General features: G+C 32.6%; 1 protein-coding gene across 7 annotated transcripts; it reads right to left on the minus strand.

Moving 5' to 3' along the window:
- Window positions 1–749: 749 nt before the first annotated feature.
- Window positions 750–10,252, minus strand: LOC115986602 (TMV resistance protein N-like). 7 transcript variants are annotated; one of them, XR_004090805.1, is made up of 11 exons: window positions 10,071–10,252; window positions 9,717–9,905; window positions 9,062–9,597; window positions 7,496–8,594; window positions 7,100–7,375; window positions 5,781–6,998; window positions 5,142–5,698; window positions 4,867–5,005; window positions 4,282–4,370; window positions 2,116–2,181; window positions 750–990 (listed from the first exon to the last, which is right to left on the minus strand). XR_004090805.1 is itself a non-coding variant. In XM_031109792.1 (8 exons), exons 3-8 carry the CDS (start codon window positions 9,538–9,540, stop codon window positions 5,496–5,498), a joined length of 3,159 nt encoding a protein of 1,052 aa, XP_030965652.1. In that variant the 5' UTR covers window positions 9,541–9,597; window positions 9,717–9,905; window positions 10,071–10,252; the 3' UTR covers window positions 5,411–5,495. The 7 variants fall into 7 exon arrangements, 2 of the variants coding, with proteins under 2 accessions (XP_030965652.1, XP_030965651.1); XR_004090802.1 differs by lacking the exon at window positions 750–990 and having other exon boundaries at window positions 1,911–2,181; window positions 4,572–5,005; XR_004090801.1 differs by lacking the exon at window positions 750–990 and having other exon boundaries at window positions 1,913–2,181.
- Between the last annotated feature and the right edge of the window lie 5,767 nt (window positions 10,253–16,019).

Consider the following 16,019-nt stretch of genomic DNA (forward strand, 5'->3'; position numbering starts at 1 on the left):
ACATACATGGGATTTTTTTTTGCAAAGGCAGGCTCAAATTGGGTAGCTTGGGTTCAATCTAATCTTTTAAAAGATGAGTTTCTGGAGTATTAACATTCCTCAAGACAGCTATTGAGGTTGGAAGAAAATTCTAAATCTTAGAAGCACTGTTAAGCCATTACTGAAGTGTGAAGTGGGATCAAGTTGAAGTATTTTCCTATGGCATGATTGGTGGAATCCAGACGGAGCCCTAGTTCAGAAGAATGGTACTTGAGTCATATATGATGCTGCCAGTGGATCAATTGAAAGGGTATCAAGTGTTGTGAAAGAAAAACTGTTTTTGGAAGCCAGTTAGATGAGATGGCCTTGTATCTATTATAGTAAACTTTGTTGGTGCATCAAAGTCCTGAAAACGTTTCAGATAAAGCCTGGTACCTATTCAAGTGCAGAGTCATGGGAGTACATTAGAGCTAAGCTTCTCTTGTTGGTGCTTCAAAGTCCTAAAAAACTCTCAAGAGTAGCATTCATTAGGATTAGACCTGGCTAAGTTTATCAGCTCATTTAATGCAACTTCAATTACATGTGGATATGCAAAATGCAAATCATGGTCCAAAATCAACTTCTGAAAACAAGCAGGTCTGTTTGCATGGGGAAAAAATATATAGAAAACATTAGTATATCGGACTGTCTTTTAAAAAAAAAATAAAGAAAAACTCTTTATTTTTATTTTTTTTTTTATAAGTAAAATGAAAAGAAACTAAAGGGACAGATTTTAATTAACTTAAATTTTCTGTACAGAAGGAAGAAAAAAGAGAGGACAGTCCTCCAGACTTGAGGTCTCCTCATTCTCCTTTGCATACCCCACTAAACCATGGGCTGTTAGATTACCCCTCTTTAATATTGCACGAAAACTGAAGAAATTTGTTTAAAACAGCCTGCAGTGTGAGAACTTTTATATCTTTCTTGGCCTCGGACGAATAGCTTTCATTCTACTTCAATGGAACTATCAACCTGAAATTGGAACAGTCCACCATGAGGTCTTGTATAATTGTATTCCAATATCAAGACTAAACTGTAACAGCTCGATTTATCAATAACATTCCACCACCATCCTGCACAAAGTCTCGACAGAACTTGCGCTTTCTCTTAACCCAATTTCATCAAGATTATGCCACATGTACTAGAAGAGTAACTTGTTGCTGAACAATTAGGGCAAGAAAGATAAAGAGAAAAGGCGGAAGTCTAGGTAGGAAAGTGAGAAAAAGGAAAGCTTTTTTGGGGAAGAACATTACCATATGTAAAAAACATAAACTTTTATATAATAGAAAGTTTTAAGGAGTGAAGGATATTCTATCATTCACTCAACTGTGATTTTTCATCCCATTCCAAGAGTTTTTCACATATGTTATACACCTTCTTTACTTTTCTTGTTTCGCACATTTCTTTAAGTGCTGAAGTGTTAAAGTTTCCATTTTTCTTATTCATGAGCTTTTACACTTAAAATTTGCTGTTAGATATATAGCTTATATTCCTTTCCAAGCCTGATACTTGATAGTTTAACTTACAAGCACATATATTATAGGAGAGAGAACAAGAAACAATAACTAGAGAAAATTACATGTATATAGGATTCGAGTCACATTATCAATGACGGCATCATATAATCTGAAATGTGTCGATTCCAAAAATCTGCAATGATAGGACTTTTAATAATTCAAAAGTATCTGACAATTTTTAGCACAATACTAACCGTATCATTGGTTTAGCTTTTTCACACTTACCCTTTGACAGAATTGTGATAATATTAATTAAACCATACTAGGACTGCAATTTTGTATAAATTTTTGTCATAATTAATCACGTAAAAAATTGTAAGCTATAAAAAAAAAAAAAAAAAAAATTGTAAGCCTATATTTTCATCGTTCACAACTCAAAACTTTACGTTTGTTGCAAAAGTTGTATAAATACTTTTGATTCAACTATTTGTAACAAACTGTAAGTTGTGAAAAAAGAAAAAAAGTTATGGTTTTACATTTCCATAAAAGTTGCATAAAATAGTCTACTATTTTTCATATTAATAATATGTATGTATGATATGTTGGCTTTCTGTCAAGAAAAGTTGTCAGCTTCACTCACTTTTAGTTCGGCCCGGCTTCATCACAATACAAAATCTTCTCCAGCTCCTCTTCAAGCTCTTCAAACCTATCAATAGAATGATCCATTAATACGAATTAGAGTATGTTCAAAATTCAAATCAAAGAAATGCTAATTTAGTAAAAAAAAAAAAAAAAAAACGTACAGACCAGGTGACAATAATCCTGCACTCTTAATGCCAATTGCCAAAACCAAATAAGAGTGCGTTTGGATTGGGCGTTTTCTGCCCAATCCTGCGTTTGCGTTTTTTTTTTTTTTTTTTTTTTTTTTTTTTTTTTCACGCGTTTTGGGGCGTTTTGGTTGTTGCGGCTACTGTTCATGCACTGTTTAATGAACAGTAGCCGCAAACTTTGACTTTTCAAATTTTTTTTGGACCAATCACAGCACATCGTGTACTGTTCACGGACCCACAAATTTCACTTTTCAGCAACTTTTTCATTAAAAATGGGTCCCACGATACTATTCACACATTTAAAAATTATTTCGCTACAGTGTTTTTCAGTTTTCAGTTTCAGTTTTCAGTTTTCAGCTGTATCCAAACGGACCCTAAATATATGAGCATATATACCTAATATATAATATAATTTTATATCTAAACAAGTAAACCAGTCCTATATTTTAAGGTATCTATGTGGTTCTAGTAACTCTCCCAGTGTCATTCCTTAGTTTCCACATAAGCAAAACATCCGCACCACTAGATACAACTCAAACAAGTAATTTTTTTAAATCAACTTGTAACAAACAAATTCCAGCATAAGACCAATCCATTAGAGAGAAAAATAGCTAGCAAAACACTTTAAAAGAGCTGAATTGGGCACTGGAAACCAAGCACTTTACGAAAAAATTTCATAGCTCTAGAATATGAAAGCTAAATCAATAACCACGCTCCCAAATTAACCATTATTACCAGTTCAACAAATCACGAGCATAAAATGAATGCCATTTCCAGTAAATTAAACTGAAATGAAGTAAAAACGAAACAATCTTTATCCACAATTTCAAAACAAAATTATATGCAATACATGCAAAATTGAAAAATAGTAAATCAATCAAATAACCAAATTCAAAAAATGAAATAAAAAGACATGCTTTGATCTAGAGTATATGAGCAATAAACAGAAACAAAAATGTGAAAAAGTTAGGCAATGATGGAGGAAACCCTAATTGATGAAGCAGTGGTTGGAAAAAAAAATGAAATAGTAGAGCACAAGGAACTAGGGATGGTTTCAGATCAAGAAGCCCTAACCTCTCATCAATTCCGCATCTATTAAATCCATCAGATATATAAACAATTCGTCAAATAATAGTAACAACTTGGTGAAATCAATTTGATGGCAATGATCTTTGTGAGGAAATCAAATGAAAACCCATAAAGAACAGATATTAATTGAGTAGAGAAGTTTGTTTGGTTACCTAGAAAATGATAGAGAAATATAAAGGGAGAGATGTAAGCTAAGAGAGAGAAGAAAACAACTATCGTATTGTACCCAAGAAATTCTAGTTTGTATAAATTTTTGATTTTATTGTAGAGTATATATAAGTTCCGTGTTTTTATTTTCAACATCTTTATAACTGTTGACAAATAATTTATTTATTTTTTCCACATTCATCCCACTGTTGATATAACTTTTCCCTATTTAAATTATTTTTTTAATACTTATTTCAACAGTTATGCCAGCTGTAGAAATAAATTTATGAATTTCTTTGCATTGCTCAACATTTGAGTACAAGTGTACAACTGTAGAAAATTAAGTCTTTTGTTAACATTTTTTAGTGACCGTGGATAAGAAAAAAGTTGAAAAAACTCAAGTTTGTTATAGTGGGTAAAATTGATCTCAAGCTCAGGTGAACCCAACTTTAACATTTTCATTTCCACAAAATCAACAAAAGGAACCATCAAATGGGCATTCCCTAAGTACAGGAGAAACGGTTACGCCATAATCTGAGAACAGTAAACACCAAACCATGGAAGAAAAAGCAAAACAAAAATTATATTAATACTAAGGATGAGAAATTTCAATATGCATTTGTATATAGAAGTTTAAAAGAGCATTGCATTTGTAGGTCACCCAAAAAAAAAAGAAAAAAAAATGAACATGATTTAATCAATAATAAGAGGCATTTTGACAGCTAATTTAAATAGCTAACCATTTTGCGTCCTCTTCAAGTGCATCCACAATTGCTGCCACTCTTAACTCCATAATTAACTCGTCACTTCTTGGATGTGTGATCTCCTCCTTCCATTATATTAAAGTACACAAACAAGACAACAGGAAAATTTGAGTTCAACTTGATTAAAAAAAATAAAGAGAAAAAATTTGGCTATATGAAAGCTAAAAGGTAATGCTAAGGTACAACTAGCACAATACAATGATTTTATTTTATTTTTTAAAATGTGAGTAAGGGAAATACAAAAAGAAAAAATCTCTATTATATACCTAGTGATGAGCCCATAAAAACCATTAAAATCGTCCATCTTAATGGATGATCATTGCGTCATTAGTAGGCCATCAAAGATAGACGAGTAACCGCCCAACACATTCACTAACGACCATTAATGGTCTTAAACTCTCTCATCAAGATAAAGAACGTTACAATTAGCATAATAATCACCCTTATTTATGTCCAACAGCTACCTAAGTCACCTATATAAGGGACAATCTGTCCATTTGCTAAGGTATATCAAAAATACTACAAAAACACTATCTGTATAGGAAATATATTGGCTGATACTTAAGCATCGAAGGCTTCCCCACCGAGCACAACCCGGTGGTCTCTTCGATCTATCTCTTCCTTATCTTGCAGGCCCTATAAGATCGTCTAGTGCTTCATATTGAGTGAGTGCCCCAACCGACAATTTTGACATCATCACCTAGGACAAATTAAATTTGTTATCATGCTAAAATAATTCAAAACCCACACTTTTATTTCATTGGATTCCCTCCCCAAAATAAAGAGAACATCAAGACTTGTAAATTGTAATCAAAAGAAGAACGATGATGACTTACAAGCAACGAAGTCAAAAATTTGAGGTGGTTCGTCAATTGAATTGCCTTCTCCAAAAGGCCCAACCCCATCATCCTCATCATGGCTTCACTTATTTCGGGTACCTTTGGAGGATGAATCATTTAATAATATCATAATGAATCCCGACTTTCTCCACCTCCAAGTTATTTGAAGTACTTATTCTAATCTCAATTTTATTGGATCCATTCCCATCGATTTGACAAAAATTCTCTCCCCATTGGGAGTGGAAATAGTGAGGAGACAAATAGAGCTGCCAAATGTGACGTGAACAAACTCTACCGTAGTTTGCCCTAAAAGAAGAGCATATTGGTGATGCGCTTTGAAATCCATTGACTTTAATCCTACATTTAAGTAGAAAATCTTTAGAAGCCTCTGTGACTGAAAAACAAACGCACAACTCAATTCCCATCGGTTCATCACGCCCATAAGGCACTTGTACCTTCAATTTATGACTTACAGATTCATGTTTAAACCTTCTTGGAAAGTGATCATCAGGAATAATAATGTCAAAGATGTCTGGAAGTTTACCACTTTGCCCCTGAAATATACAAAGCATAATTAATGTTAGATTTTTTTTTTTTTAGGAAAATAATGTTTAGAACTTAGAGAAGGAGAGATACCTGAAGCATGCTACCACTACTTCCAATATATGTAGCCAATTTGAAGCAGTTAACACACTGGAAATTCAAATGGGAGTGATCTGACCTAAAAGTATAAAACTGCAGTTCTAGCAATCTCATCAGTGAGGCACAGTTGTTTGCAATTACTGAATCAATAGTTGACGGAACATTTTCCAATGACTGAAGCATCTTGCAACCCTCCAAATGGAATCTTCGAAGATTAGAGAGTTGAGACATGCTTTCAGGAAGGGAAACAAAATCATTTCCACTTAAGTTTAAGTGTTCTAAAGAGGACAAGCAGCCAATGTCATTGGGGATTGACAAAAGATTGAGGTCACTAAGATGCAAATATGTTAAAGATTGAAGACCAGATAAGGAAGGCAATAATAATTGAAGAGGTTGCTGGGAACAACAAGTTGAGTGCATCCGATTCGCCACTGTTATGGGATTCACATGATTTGCTGAAATTAATGAAGGAAATACTAAGCCGAGCTGCTCAAGACTTATTGGAAGGGAATAAGATTCAGTTGATTCCCGTCTACAGATATATAAATGTTTGAGATTTCTAAGGAGGGCAATGGAAGAAGGAACATCTCTTATGGCTGTCCAACACAAATTAAGCAACTCTAAACCTTTTACATTTCCTATGTTCTTTGGCAAGTTACGAAATTTTAAGCATCCAAAAAGATCAAGAGACTTAAGCAACTTCAAATTACAAATGGTGTTGGGAAGGCTCACAAGATTCTTGCAATATCTTAGAGTTAATGAAGTAAGGTCAGTCAAACGTTCAATTGATGAAGGTAGCTCTTCTATATCTGCTTTGCTCAAATCGAGTATCTCTAGGCCTTTGATTATCCTTAGGTTCTCTGGCAAGTTTTTAATTAGATTCACAATAGCAATGCGATCTAGAGAAACCTCCTGTAAGAATTTCGGGTTTGCCACAAATTTTGGAATTCTCTTGAGTTTTGGACAATTAGAAATTTCAAGAGTCACAAGAGACTCCATTCCAAACTTGCTTGGAAGACGAATTAGTCTTTCACAATCTTGTAAATTAAGATGAATAAGTTTTTTAAGAATTCCAATAGATGGGTGAAACTCGCGTAAATTTGTACACCTTACAAGAACTAATGTCTCAAGATTTGGGACTCCAGTGAAGTCTGGAGTTATAAACAGGTCCAGGGAGTCGGTCAAGTCAATGAACTTCAACTTGTCAAAATTCTGGTAGAAGAAGAAATATTGTTACAATAATTAGCTTCTTGGTGTACATTTATTGTAATTTTAAAGAAAAGTTTTAAGAGGATACTTAATAACACACTTACCTTTATTCCTGTCCAAAGTTGTTGAATTTTGCTTTGTTGCAAACAAAGTTGAACAAGCTCATCTAGCTGGTAACTTGATGGCAAAGATTTTGAAGGATACGAAATCCAATGAAGAATTCTTAAATCATTAGGAAGGTGTATGGGGACAGGGAGAGTGCCATTAATTCTAAGAAATTTAAGATTATCCATCTTCAAAAAGGCCTCAGGGTTCCAACATCCATGTTGTTGTTCATTACAAGTACTCGCAATATCCATGGCTTTAAGTGCTTCTGTCCCCTAATAATCAAGAAGGAATTGGTAAATTACAAAAATAATTATTAGCATAACTATTCAACTTCCAAATTTGTTAAACATGAAGGTAGGGAATGAGCTCAAATTTTCTAAATAACTTCTTACCTTATTTTTTTTTAACACTTTGTTAATGTCCTCATAATCCCATAATCTACTACGTTTCCCAGGATCATCAAGGCACTCTTGACAAACTATGTTCCTGCCCATTTCTTGAAGTAAATCATGCATCCACACTACATCATTATCCATAATTTTCAAGAGAGACTTATCAGTGAGTTCCTTCAATCCAATAACAGGGTAAAGGCCCAAAATATCTAGTATTTCTAATACATAATCTTTCTTCTGATTATTGAAAAAGCATGCAATATGCAAGAATATTTCCTTCTGTGATTTTTGGAGTCCATTAAAACTTATTTCAAGTACTTGGAGAATTGCTTCATCATTAAATTCTTGGAGTCTCTCTAATGCATTTGTCCATTCAACAATACTTTTTCCACACAAAAAGGAACCCAAAACCTCAAGAGCTAAAGGAAGGCCACTAGCATAATTCAAAAAATGGTTAGACAACTCTATATAATCATCAAGGTCATGCTCTTTTTCCAAAGCTTTCAAGCAAAGAAGTTGAAGAGCATCTTCATTATTCAATCCTTTAACTTCATATATTTCATTTACTCGATGTGCTTTAAGCACATGCGCATCTCTTGTTGTTATGATAATTCTACTACCCGGACCAAACCAATTACGCTTCCCTGCTAACATTTTTAACTGTTTCAATTTATGTACATCATCAAGAACAAGTAGAACTCTTTTACGACATAACCTATTCTTGATCTTGAGAACTCCATCACACTCCTCTTCAATTTCCAAATTCTCTACCATCAAAACTTTTTTAATAATTTCCTTTTGTAGTGAAACACAACCATTTTTTTCAAACTTTTCCCTTACATCCTCAATAAAACCACGAGCTTCAAATTCTTTAGAAACCATATGATAAACAACTCTAGCAAGAGTTGTCTTACCGATCCCTCCCATCCCCCAAATCCCTATAAAGAGGACATCTTTTGAACCTAGAGCTAAACATGACTCCAATTCTACTAATCGAGAATATATCCCTACTAGGTCCTCGGTAATGTATGGGAATGCATCATATTTCAAGTTGATCAATATCCAACCCACGATTTCTTGGATATCTTGTGACTCAGGCCTGCAATGAAAAAAATAGAATATGCATTGATTGAAACAAAAAAGTGTACATTGATCCGCATACAATGAAACATGTATAAAAATCTACTTAAGTTTCCATATATAGTTATATATAAATTTGCCACATTTGCATTATACCTCAAAAGAATTAGTCACACTTGAGACTCCTTGTATTTATTAATAAAGTCCATATTTACCCAATATATGCTCAATGTGGGACTCATCACACACCCACAATCAAACAAATTGAGGCATCACAACCTCCCTCACTTAAATCCCTAACGTCCTTGTTAGGACCCAATTTGTGGGGTAGTGTCTGAACCTAAATGAGGTTATTGAGCCGGCTCTTATACCTATATATGCCCGATATGAGACACATCACACACCCACACAACAATCACAATCAATCAAATTAGGACATTGCAACCAAAAAAAAAAAAACAAAAACAAAAAGTTTAGATAAATTACCTAGTATCCTTTAAATGCCATCCAGCGAGGTTGCCCACTTGTCTCAAAGCATCTCTCCATTTATCCACCCTTGTTTTTTCCTCCTCCTCTTCATGTTTAACAAATGCCTGCGCAAAAGTTCCCATTTGTTTTCGTACATCAGATGGCTCCACATAGTAAAAAACAGGCAAAACTATCATTCCCATGTCTTCCTTGCAAGCAATGATTTTTGCAAGTTCATCTAAGCACCAAGGTGAAGATGCATAGTCTTTTGAGAGAATGACAATAGTAAATCTCGACTCTTCTATCGCTTTCAACAACTCCAGTGAAATGGGTTTTCCTCTCTCAAGTTTCTCATCGTCTCTAAAAGTGTTAATGCCTTTCCCTATCAAAGCATTATATAGATGATCCATAAAATTGTTGCGGGTGTCCTCTCCTCTGAAACTGATGAAGACATCATATTTCCATTGGACAGTAGAAGATGACGAGGCGTTTTCCATGCCAATTGAAGCCACTGCAAAATGCTCTACTACTAAATATTGAATCACGATATAGATCTACATACCCAAAAAAAAAAAATAACAATAGTACGGAACAAATGAAAAGAAATAAACTAGGGAAGAAGAATTGATGCGACCTTTTGATTTCCTCCGTTCATCAGATTGGTTAACCTTACCTTTCTTTTATATAAAAATAAAAAATAAAAATTATGAGATGAGAAAGCCCAGTTGAACTGAAGGTTCACAAAGTTAAGCAAATAAACTCAGTCCCGCCAAATGTACATCACACACTCTGCTACTCGCTGTGTCGAAGCCAGCCACACCTTCCATTAACGCCGTTGAGGTCTCACCGTTGGTTATATTTTCTGAAACTCAATAATTATATCTCTGAATTTGTAGTTGAGAAAGTACCATACACAATATAATTAAATTGGAAAACTAATATATAAATAGATCTGCATGCAAAATTTATAAAAAAAACCAAAAAACGAATAATAATCAATTAGAAATAACTTGATCCCCAACCAGACCTGCGTAGTTTTGAAAATGCGTCGAATCCAATCTGAAATTTTGCAAATGAAGAGAGAGAGGACTGAGGAGAGAATTTAGAGAGGACCCAGAAATTTGGAAGTGATGAAATTTCAGTGCTCCTTTTAAGGAAATATTACAAGAAACTTCCAGCTGCTCTTCTTCTTTTTTTTTTTTTTTTTTTTTTTTTGAGTACTTCCACTTTCTAGAAATTTCAGTGCTCCTACGAGGAAACAAAGAACTAAAAGATTTTTTTTTTTTTTTTTTTTTTGAGAAGAGCTAAACGATGAGTAGATCTTGAGAGGCCGAAAGGGTACTGTGAGAATGGAAGAAAGTGAGAGAGGGAAGAAAAAAATCTGGTCAGGTCAGTGAAGAAGGTAAAGAGAAGAGAACGAACAGGTGAAAAGTAATAAGACACCAAAAACTGTGAAGGTCACGTGGTATGTGAAAGTACAAAAAAATAAATTAAAGAAATGGAATAAGAGCCTTCTAGGAAAGTTCATGGTTTAGTTCACCCAGTACCCATCTACCACAACTAGTACAATCTTTTTTGTTATTTTTTCCTAAGAAAAAAAATTGGGTAAGGGGGCTGACAATCCAAAGACCATAGCAGCATCCTTATGGGAACCATAGCAGCATATATTAGTTATGTCTATCTAATATTCACGGTTTATTATTTCAGTTTATAACTATAAAGGTTAAGTAGAACCCATCTACTACAACTAGTACAATCTTTTTTGTTATTTTTTCCTGAGAAAAAAAATGGGTATAGGGGCTGACAATCCAAAGACCATGGCAGCGTCTTACCCCATATTAGTTATGTCTATCTAGTATTCTATGTTTATTATTTCAGTCTATAACTATAAAGATTAGATCATTTTATAGTTGTACTTTAGTTAAATAATGTATTATTAATCTGGTTTAAAACACTAATATTATTATTTTCGTATGTATTCTAATAAGTATTACTGTTTACTCAAAAAAAAAATTTGGGAACTTGCTAGGTTGTAAGAGGATCACGGTGAGCTATAACTTCCTTATTTCACGAGGAACACTAATGAATCTTAAGTTGCTGAGGGAGGTAATCCAAGTGAGTAGTACAATCATCTTTATTTGATTATTTTTTAAATAAACAATCTTGTCTCAACTGCACTAATAAATTATATAGAGTTTGAATTTTTCTAATCATCAATCTCATAATTATATCTCTGTATAAGGAGTTTATTTTTATACTCCTAAAATAATTAATTTAAATATTTTATGTATATATATTTAGCGCATAATTCCGGAATAGTGCACCAATACTAGAATATTCCTTTCTCAAATTTCTCATAGCCAATCCAAAAAAACATGCAAAACAAAATTCAAAACTTTATTTTATATTGCTTTTTTATCTTTTTGTTTGCTTCCAAGTTAATAGTTTTTTTTATATATTTATTAAAAAAATTAATTATTAAAATAAAGTAAAAAAATTCATACAATTGTCTTTTAAGAATTGAGATTTTTAAAATTAAAAAAAAAATCATTTTTAATTTTAACATTAGAATAAATGAATAATCTTAAACCTTCATAACTTCTCTGTCTTACATTAAAAGTGCAATTGCCTAGTTCAGGTGCTCGTATATATTGATATTGTGCATATGCCTAGTATTAGTAATACGATGGCGTCTTTGTATGATTAATATAATAAATAATGTCAGCTCAAAAAAACAAAAAACATAAATATTGTTAGTTTTATGTATTAATTACTTAAATTAACTTTAAAAGTCTAAATTACAAATTCTTTGCCCTTTGTGTTGCAAACTATTAATACTTTAAAGTTAAACTATCTTCTTAAATTTAATGGAGAATGTACTTTTTTTGTCTTACTTTATTTTTAACAGTTTTTTATTTTATGAGAATCTATTTTTAATTGTGAATAAGACACAATTCGTAAGCATTGTTAAAAACATAAAATTAACATAGCTATTACAATTCTTAAGTCTGAAGTCTTTCTACTTTGATAGTGGTGATGTTGAGGCAATTCTACATGTTCTCCTAACTTGTTATTAGGGTCGGCTCCAGACATTTTGGAACCTAAGGTGAAAATTAAAATGAGGTATTTTTTATATTTATGTATTAATTAAATTAATATTTTTATATTATAATATATTTCATTTAAAATATATTTGTCTTGCATTTTGAGCTACAAATTGACTAATTAAATTTTTGTAATTAAGTTCTTCTAACATTTCTTTTTCAATCAATAATATTTGTAGGAATATAATTTGACATGTCATTATTATTTTCATTTCCTTCTAATTGAACATCATTATGGTGAATTTGTTCATTTGTGACATTTTCATTTACTTCTAAATTCTTTTGATGTTCATTATCAAGATTTGTTGTATTACAAAATTGAACATCATTGTTACCTTCTTGTTTCATTATCTACTAACTATTTTTGGTGAATTTCTTGCTCATTTATGATATTTTTATCTAAATTTTATGTTGTATTTTGCTTATTACTAATAAAAAATTTATCCATTAATCCTTTTAGAGACTCAATTTTTTCTTTTAAAGTTTTTCATATTCAATTGCAAATTTTTTAATAGACATTTTTAATAAAACAATATTTACAAATAAAATAAACACTATCTATAATATATTTATAATGATTGAAATAAAAAAGTAACTTTCAAATGTAAAGTAATAGAACCTAATGTGTATATAAAAAAGTACTATTGTATCTCTAGTTTCACCAAACAATAACAAGTATATAGCAATCTCAAATTCTCAACCTGCATATGTATAAAAACGCAAGATCAAAAATAAAATTAAAAAAAAAAAAAAATCCAAGGCCATCCAGATGTACGAGTACGACTCCACCCACAACCACATAAGTCTTTTTTTGTCCTTTTTTTTTTAGAATCAGAGCCACATAAGTCTTATTTGATAAGACTCAACCCTCCAAAAAAAAAAAAAAAAAAAGGCAAGATTGCTTGTTTGGTAAGTAAGTTCAAACTCGCATTTTCACATTTTAAACAATATTGCACGTATTTCTAAACACTTTTTTACCTACACGTATTTCAAAAAACTATAAATAACAATTCTCAAACTACTCTACCAAACACCAAAAAACTCCCCAAGGCCCGCCCCACGCCCCAGCCAGACATAATACTCCCAAAGCCAGCCTAGACATTTTTGGGCAATGAGGTTTTTTCCTTAATTTATGTTCTAAATTTTTTTGAAGTTTATTATCAAGATTTGTTGCATTGCAGAATTGAACATCATTGTTATTTTGCAATTTTATCGTTTTATTATCTTCTAACTCTTTTTGGTAAATTTCATGCTTATTTGTGACATTTTCATCTAAATTTTGTGTTGTATTTTGTTTATTACTAATAACAAATTTATCCCTTGAACCTTTTTGAGACTCAATTAATTTTTCTTCATTTTTTTTTTAAAGTTTTTCATATCCAGATACATATTTTATAGTAAACATTTCTAATCAAACAATATATTTATAAAGACTAGAATAAAAAATAACTTTCAAGTGTAGAGTAATAAAACCTTATGTATATAAAAAGTATTATTGTAGTTTTACCGAACAATAACTGCATAAAATAAAAACTTACTCATTATATTACCTATAACTAAAATAAACATATATAAAAATGCAAGATTAAAAAAAAATAAAAAAACCAAGCCCAGCCAAAATAGAATTTCAAGTGTCCAAGCCCAGCTAGGCAAGAATAAACCAAGCCCAGCCAAAACAGACCCTATTACGGAAGTATCACCTATAACGAAAAAATAATAATAATAATAAATAAAAACAAACGCAAGCTTTTAAAAAAGCAAAAAAAGAAAACTACTACAAGTCTTCAAGGCCCAACGGCCAGCCAGAATGGAATGTAGAAGTAGGCCCAGCGGCCCCCAGCCAGCAACGGCTAAGAAACAGAACAAAAGAAAGGAGAACAAGAAGTCAAAAACACATCTGCATAATCAAAAGAAAGAGAACAAAACTATACCTCAGTTGGTCAGTCCTCAGTTCAGATCAGAGTCTCAGATGTGATCGGATGATTATTGATTCAGATCGGAGGAAGCCAGTAGAAAGAAAGAATGAGAGAGGCGGAGAGCAAGAGCTGAGACTTGAGAGAGACACAGAGAGCAAGAATGAGAAATAGAAACGGTAATAATTTTAGGGATTTGATATTTTTTATTTGTTGTGATTTGTGATTGTTTTGTGGTTAATTTCTTCGACCAGATTTTGTAGTTTATATACCAGAATTTTTGTTCTTTAGTTACAAGGATGTGCCAATTTTTTTTAAAAAATTCATCTTAAACTAATTTTATTTTTCCTACCTACCCCTACTTGTTCAAAATTTTGGAACCTCCCTTTCACTTTGGAGGCTTAGGCAATGGCCTAATTGGCCTGAAGGGCCGGCCCTTACTCCACCCCCCAAGTCTTATTAGATAAGACTATAAAACTCCACCCACAATACAAAACCTCGGCACCATCTCCATCTGCAGAGGAAAAATCATATAAGAAATTGAGAGAATAGAACCATACCTCAGAGAGCACAGAGTTTAGAGGTGATCACTGATCAGATTGGAGGTAGCATGAGCCACCAATAGAAGGATTTAAGAGTAGGACCAATCGAGAGAAAGAACGAGAGAGACGGAGAGCAAGAGCTGAGAGAGAGAGAGAGACAGAGAGCAAGAGTGAGAGATGGCCTTATTTATGAGAAATTCAATGTTTAAGCGGTGATGTAGGAAATTTACAAAGAAACTTCATTCGGCAAGATTCAAAGAATGGGTTAAGTGGTCGACCCCATGTCCATGTGAGAGTCATCGTATGAGTCAACTCTACTGTACACTACAGCAAACACATCCCGCGTGTTCAAAATGAGGACAGAGCGTAGATTCAGGGAGGTGACTGGCAAAAGATGTGATAACTCTATTGTTACAAAAATGGTGGGGGGCATTGAATACGTACGTGTCATAATGTTAAATGGTGTGGGGGAAAAGTTGTCAACTTTATTTCTCGCAAGTTTCGGCCCATTTTTTTTAATTAGATCCGGTGCAATACCCATCGGTGCAATTTCCTATTTTTACTCACAAATTTTTTTCACTTTTTCAATTTTTAATTTTCACTTTTTACTTTCTTTTACTTTTTTCTTAACTTTTTTTTAATCTGAGATTGAACGTTACAAAAAATAACTTTTAATCTCAATCATTTAATAGAATTGCATCAAGTGTAATACCCTAAATATCGCACTTGATATCAACCCGTCTGGGTCAGTCTTCACGCATAACTTGACTTATGGCGTTTGTTTTCGTGTTGGAAATTTCATGTAGAAAATCTCGACTGTTGTCTACTTTCTCTGGTTTCTTTGTTGAAAGGTCTTGGTTCCCCACAGTTTGTGATTGATTGATTTCTGGAGCTATACTATTTGATATCTGCTCCTTTGCTACTATGTGCTTTCAGTTGTATAGACTTATTAATTAAATCTCATTCATCCAAAAAAAAAAAAAAAAAAGAAGAAGACTGCTCCGATGACTTGTGTGAACGTAAAGTAAAACGGCTTGAATATTTTTATTCCGAAGTGTGTAGCCTTGGTGGTGGATGATAGTCCTAAAAAATTCCAGAGTTAATTGCATCTATGAGCGGGGACGGAGTTAGGGGGACGGTTTTATTGTTAGTTGCATGCGGTGGCTTCGTTTTCAACTCTACTACTTAACCGGTAAAGGTTTATTATTATTATTATTATGCGTGTATAGAGCGTGTCTTTTGTTGGTAAGGACAACATTATTTTGTTTAAAATTTTTTAAAGGGTTAAGTTGTTTGTTTTTGGTAAAATTAGTTTATTAGTCTCAATTTTTTTTAATTTTTTTTTTTTTTTAGCTTTGCTATCGCAAATCGGTAATTTTTGTTGTTGGACTAATATTTTGGGCATGTATATATATAT

This window comes from Quercus lobata, chromosome 4 (genome assembly GCF_001633185.2).
Source record: "Quercus lobata isolate SW786 chromosome 4, ValleyOak3.0 Primary Assembly, whole genome shotgun sequence".
NCBI classification, from domain to species: Eukaryota; Viridiplantae; Streptophyta; class Magnoliopsida; order Fagales; family Fagaceae; genus Quercus; species Quercus lobata.

Bases quoted from the DNA above. Each gene is read 5' to 3' on its own strand.
- LOC115986602 (XM_031109791.1), bottom strand. From the start codon at position 9,540: ATGGAAAACGCCTCGTCATCTTCTACTGTCCAATGGAAATATGATGTC. The intron at 6,999-7,099 runs GTAAGTGTGTTA...TTCTTCTACCAG, and splicing joins AACTTTGGACAGGAATAAAG to AATTTTGACAAGTTGAAGTT. The intron at 5,699-5,780 runs GTATCTCTCCTT...TGTATATTTCAG, and splicing joins GTAGTGGTAGCATGCTTCAG to GGGCAAAGTGGTAAACTTCC.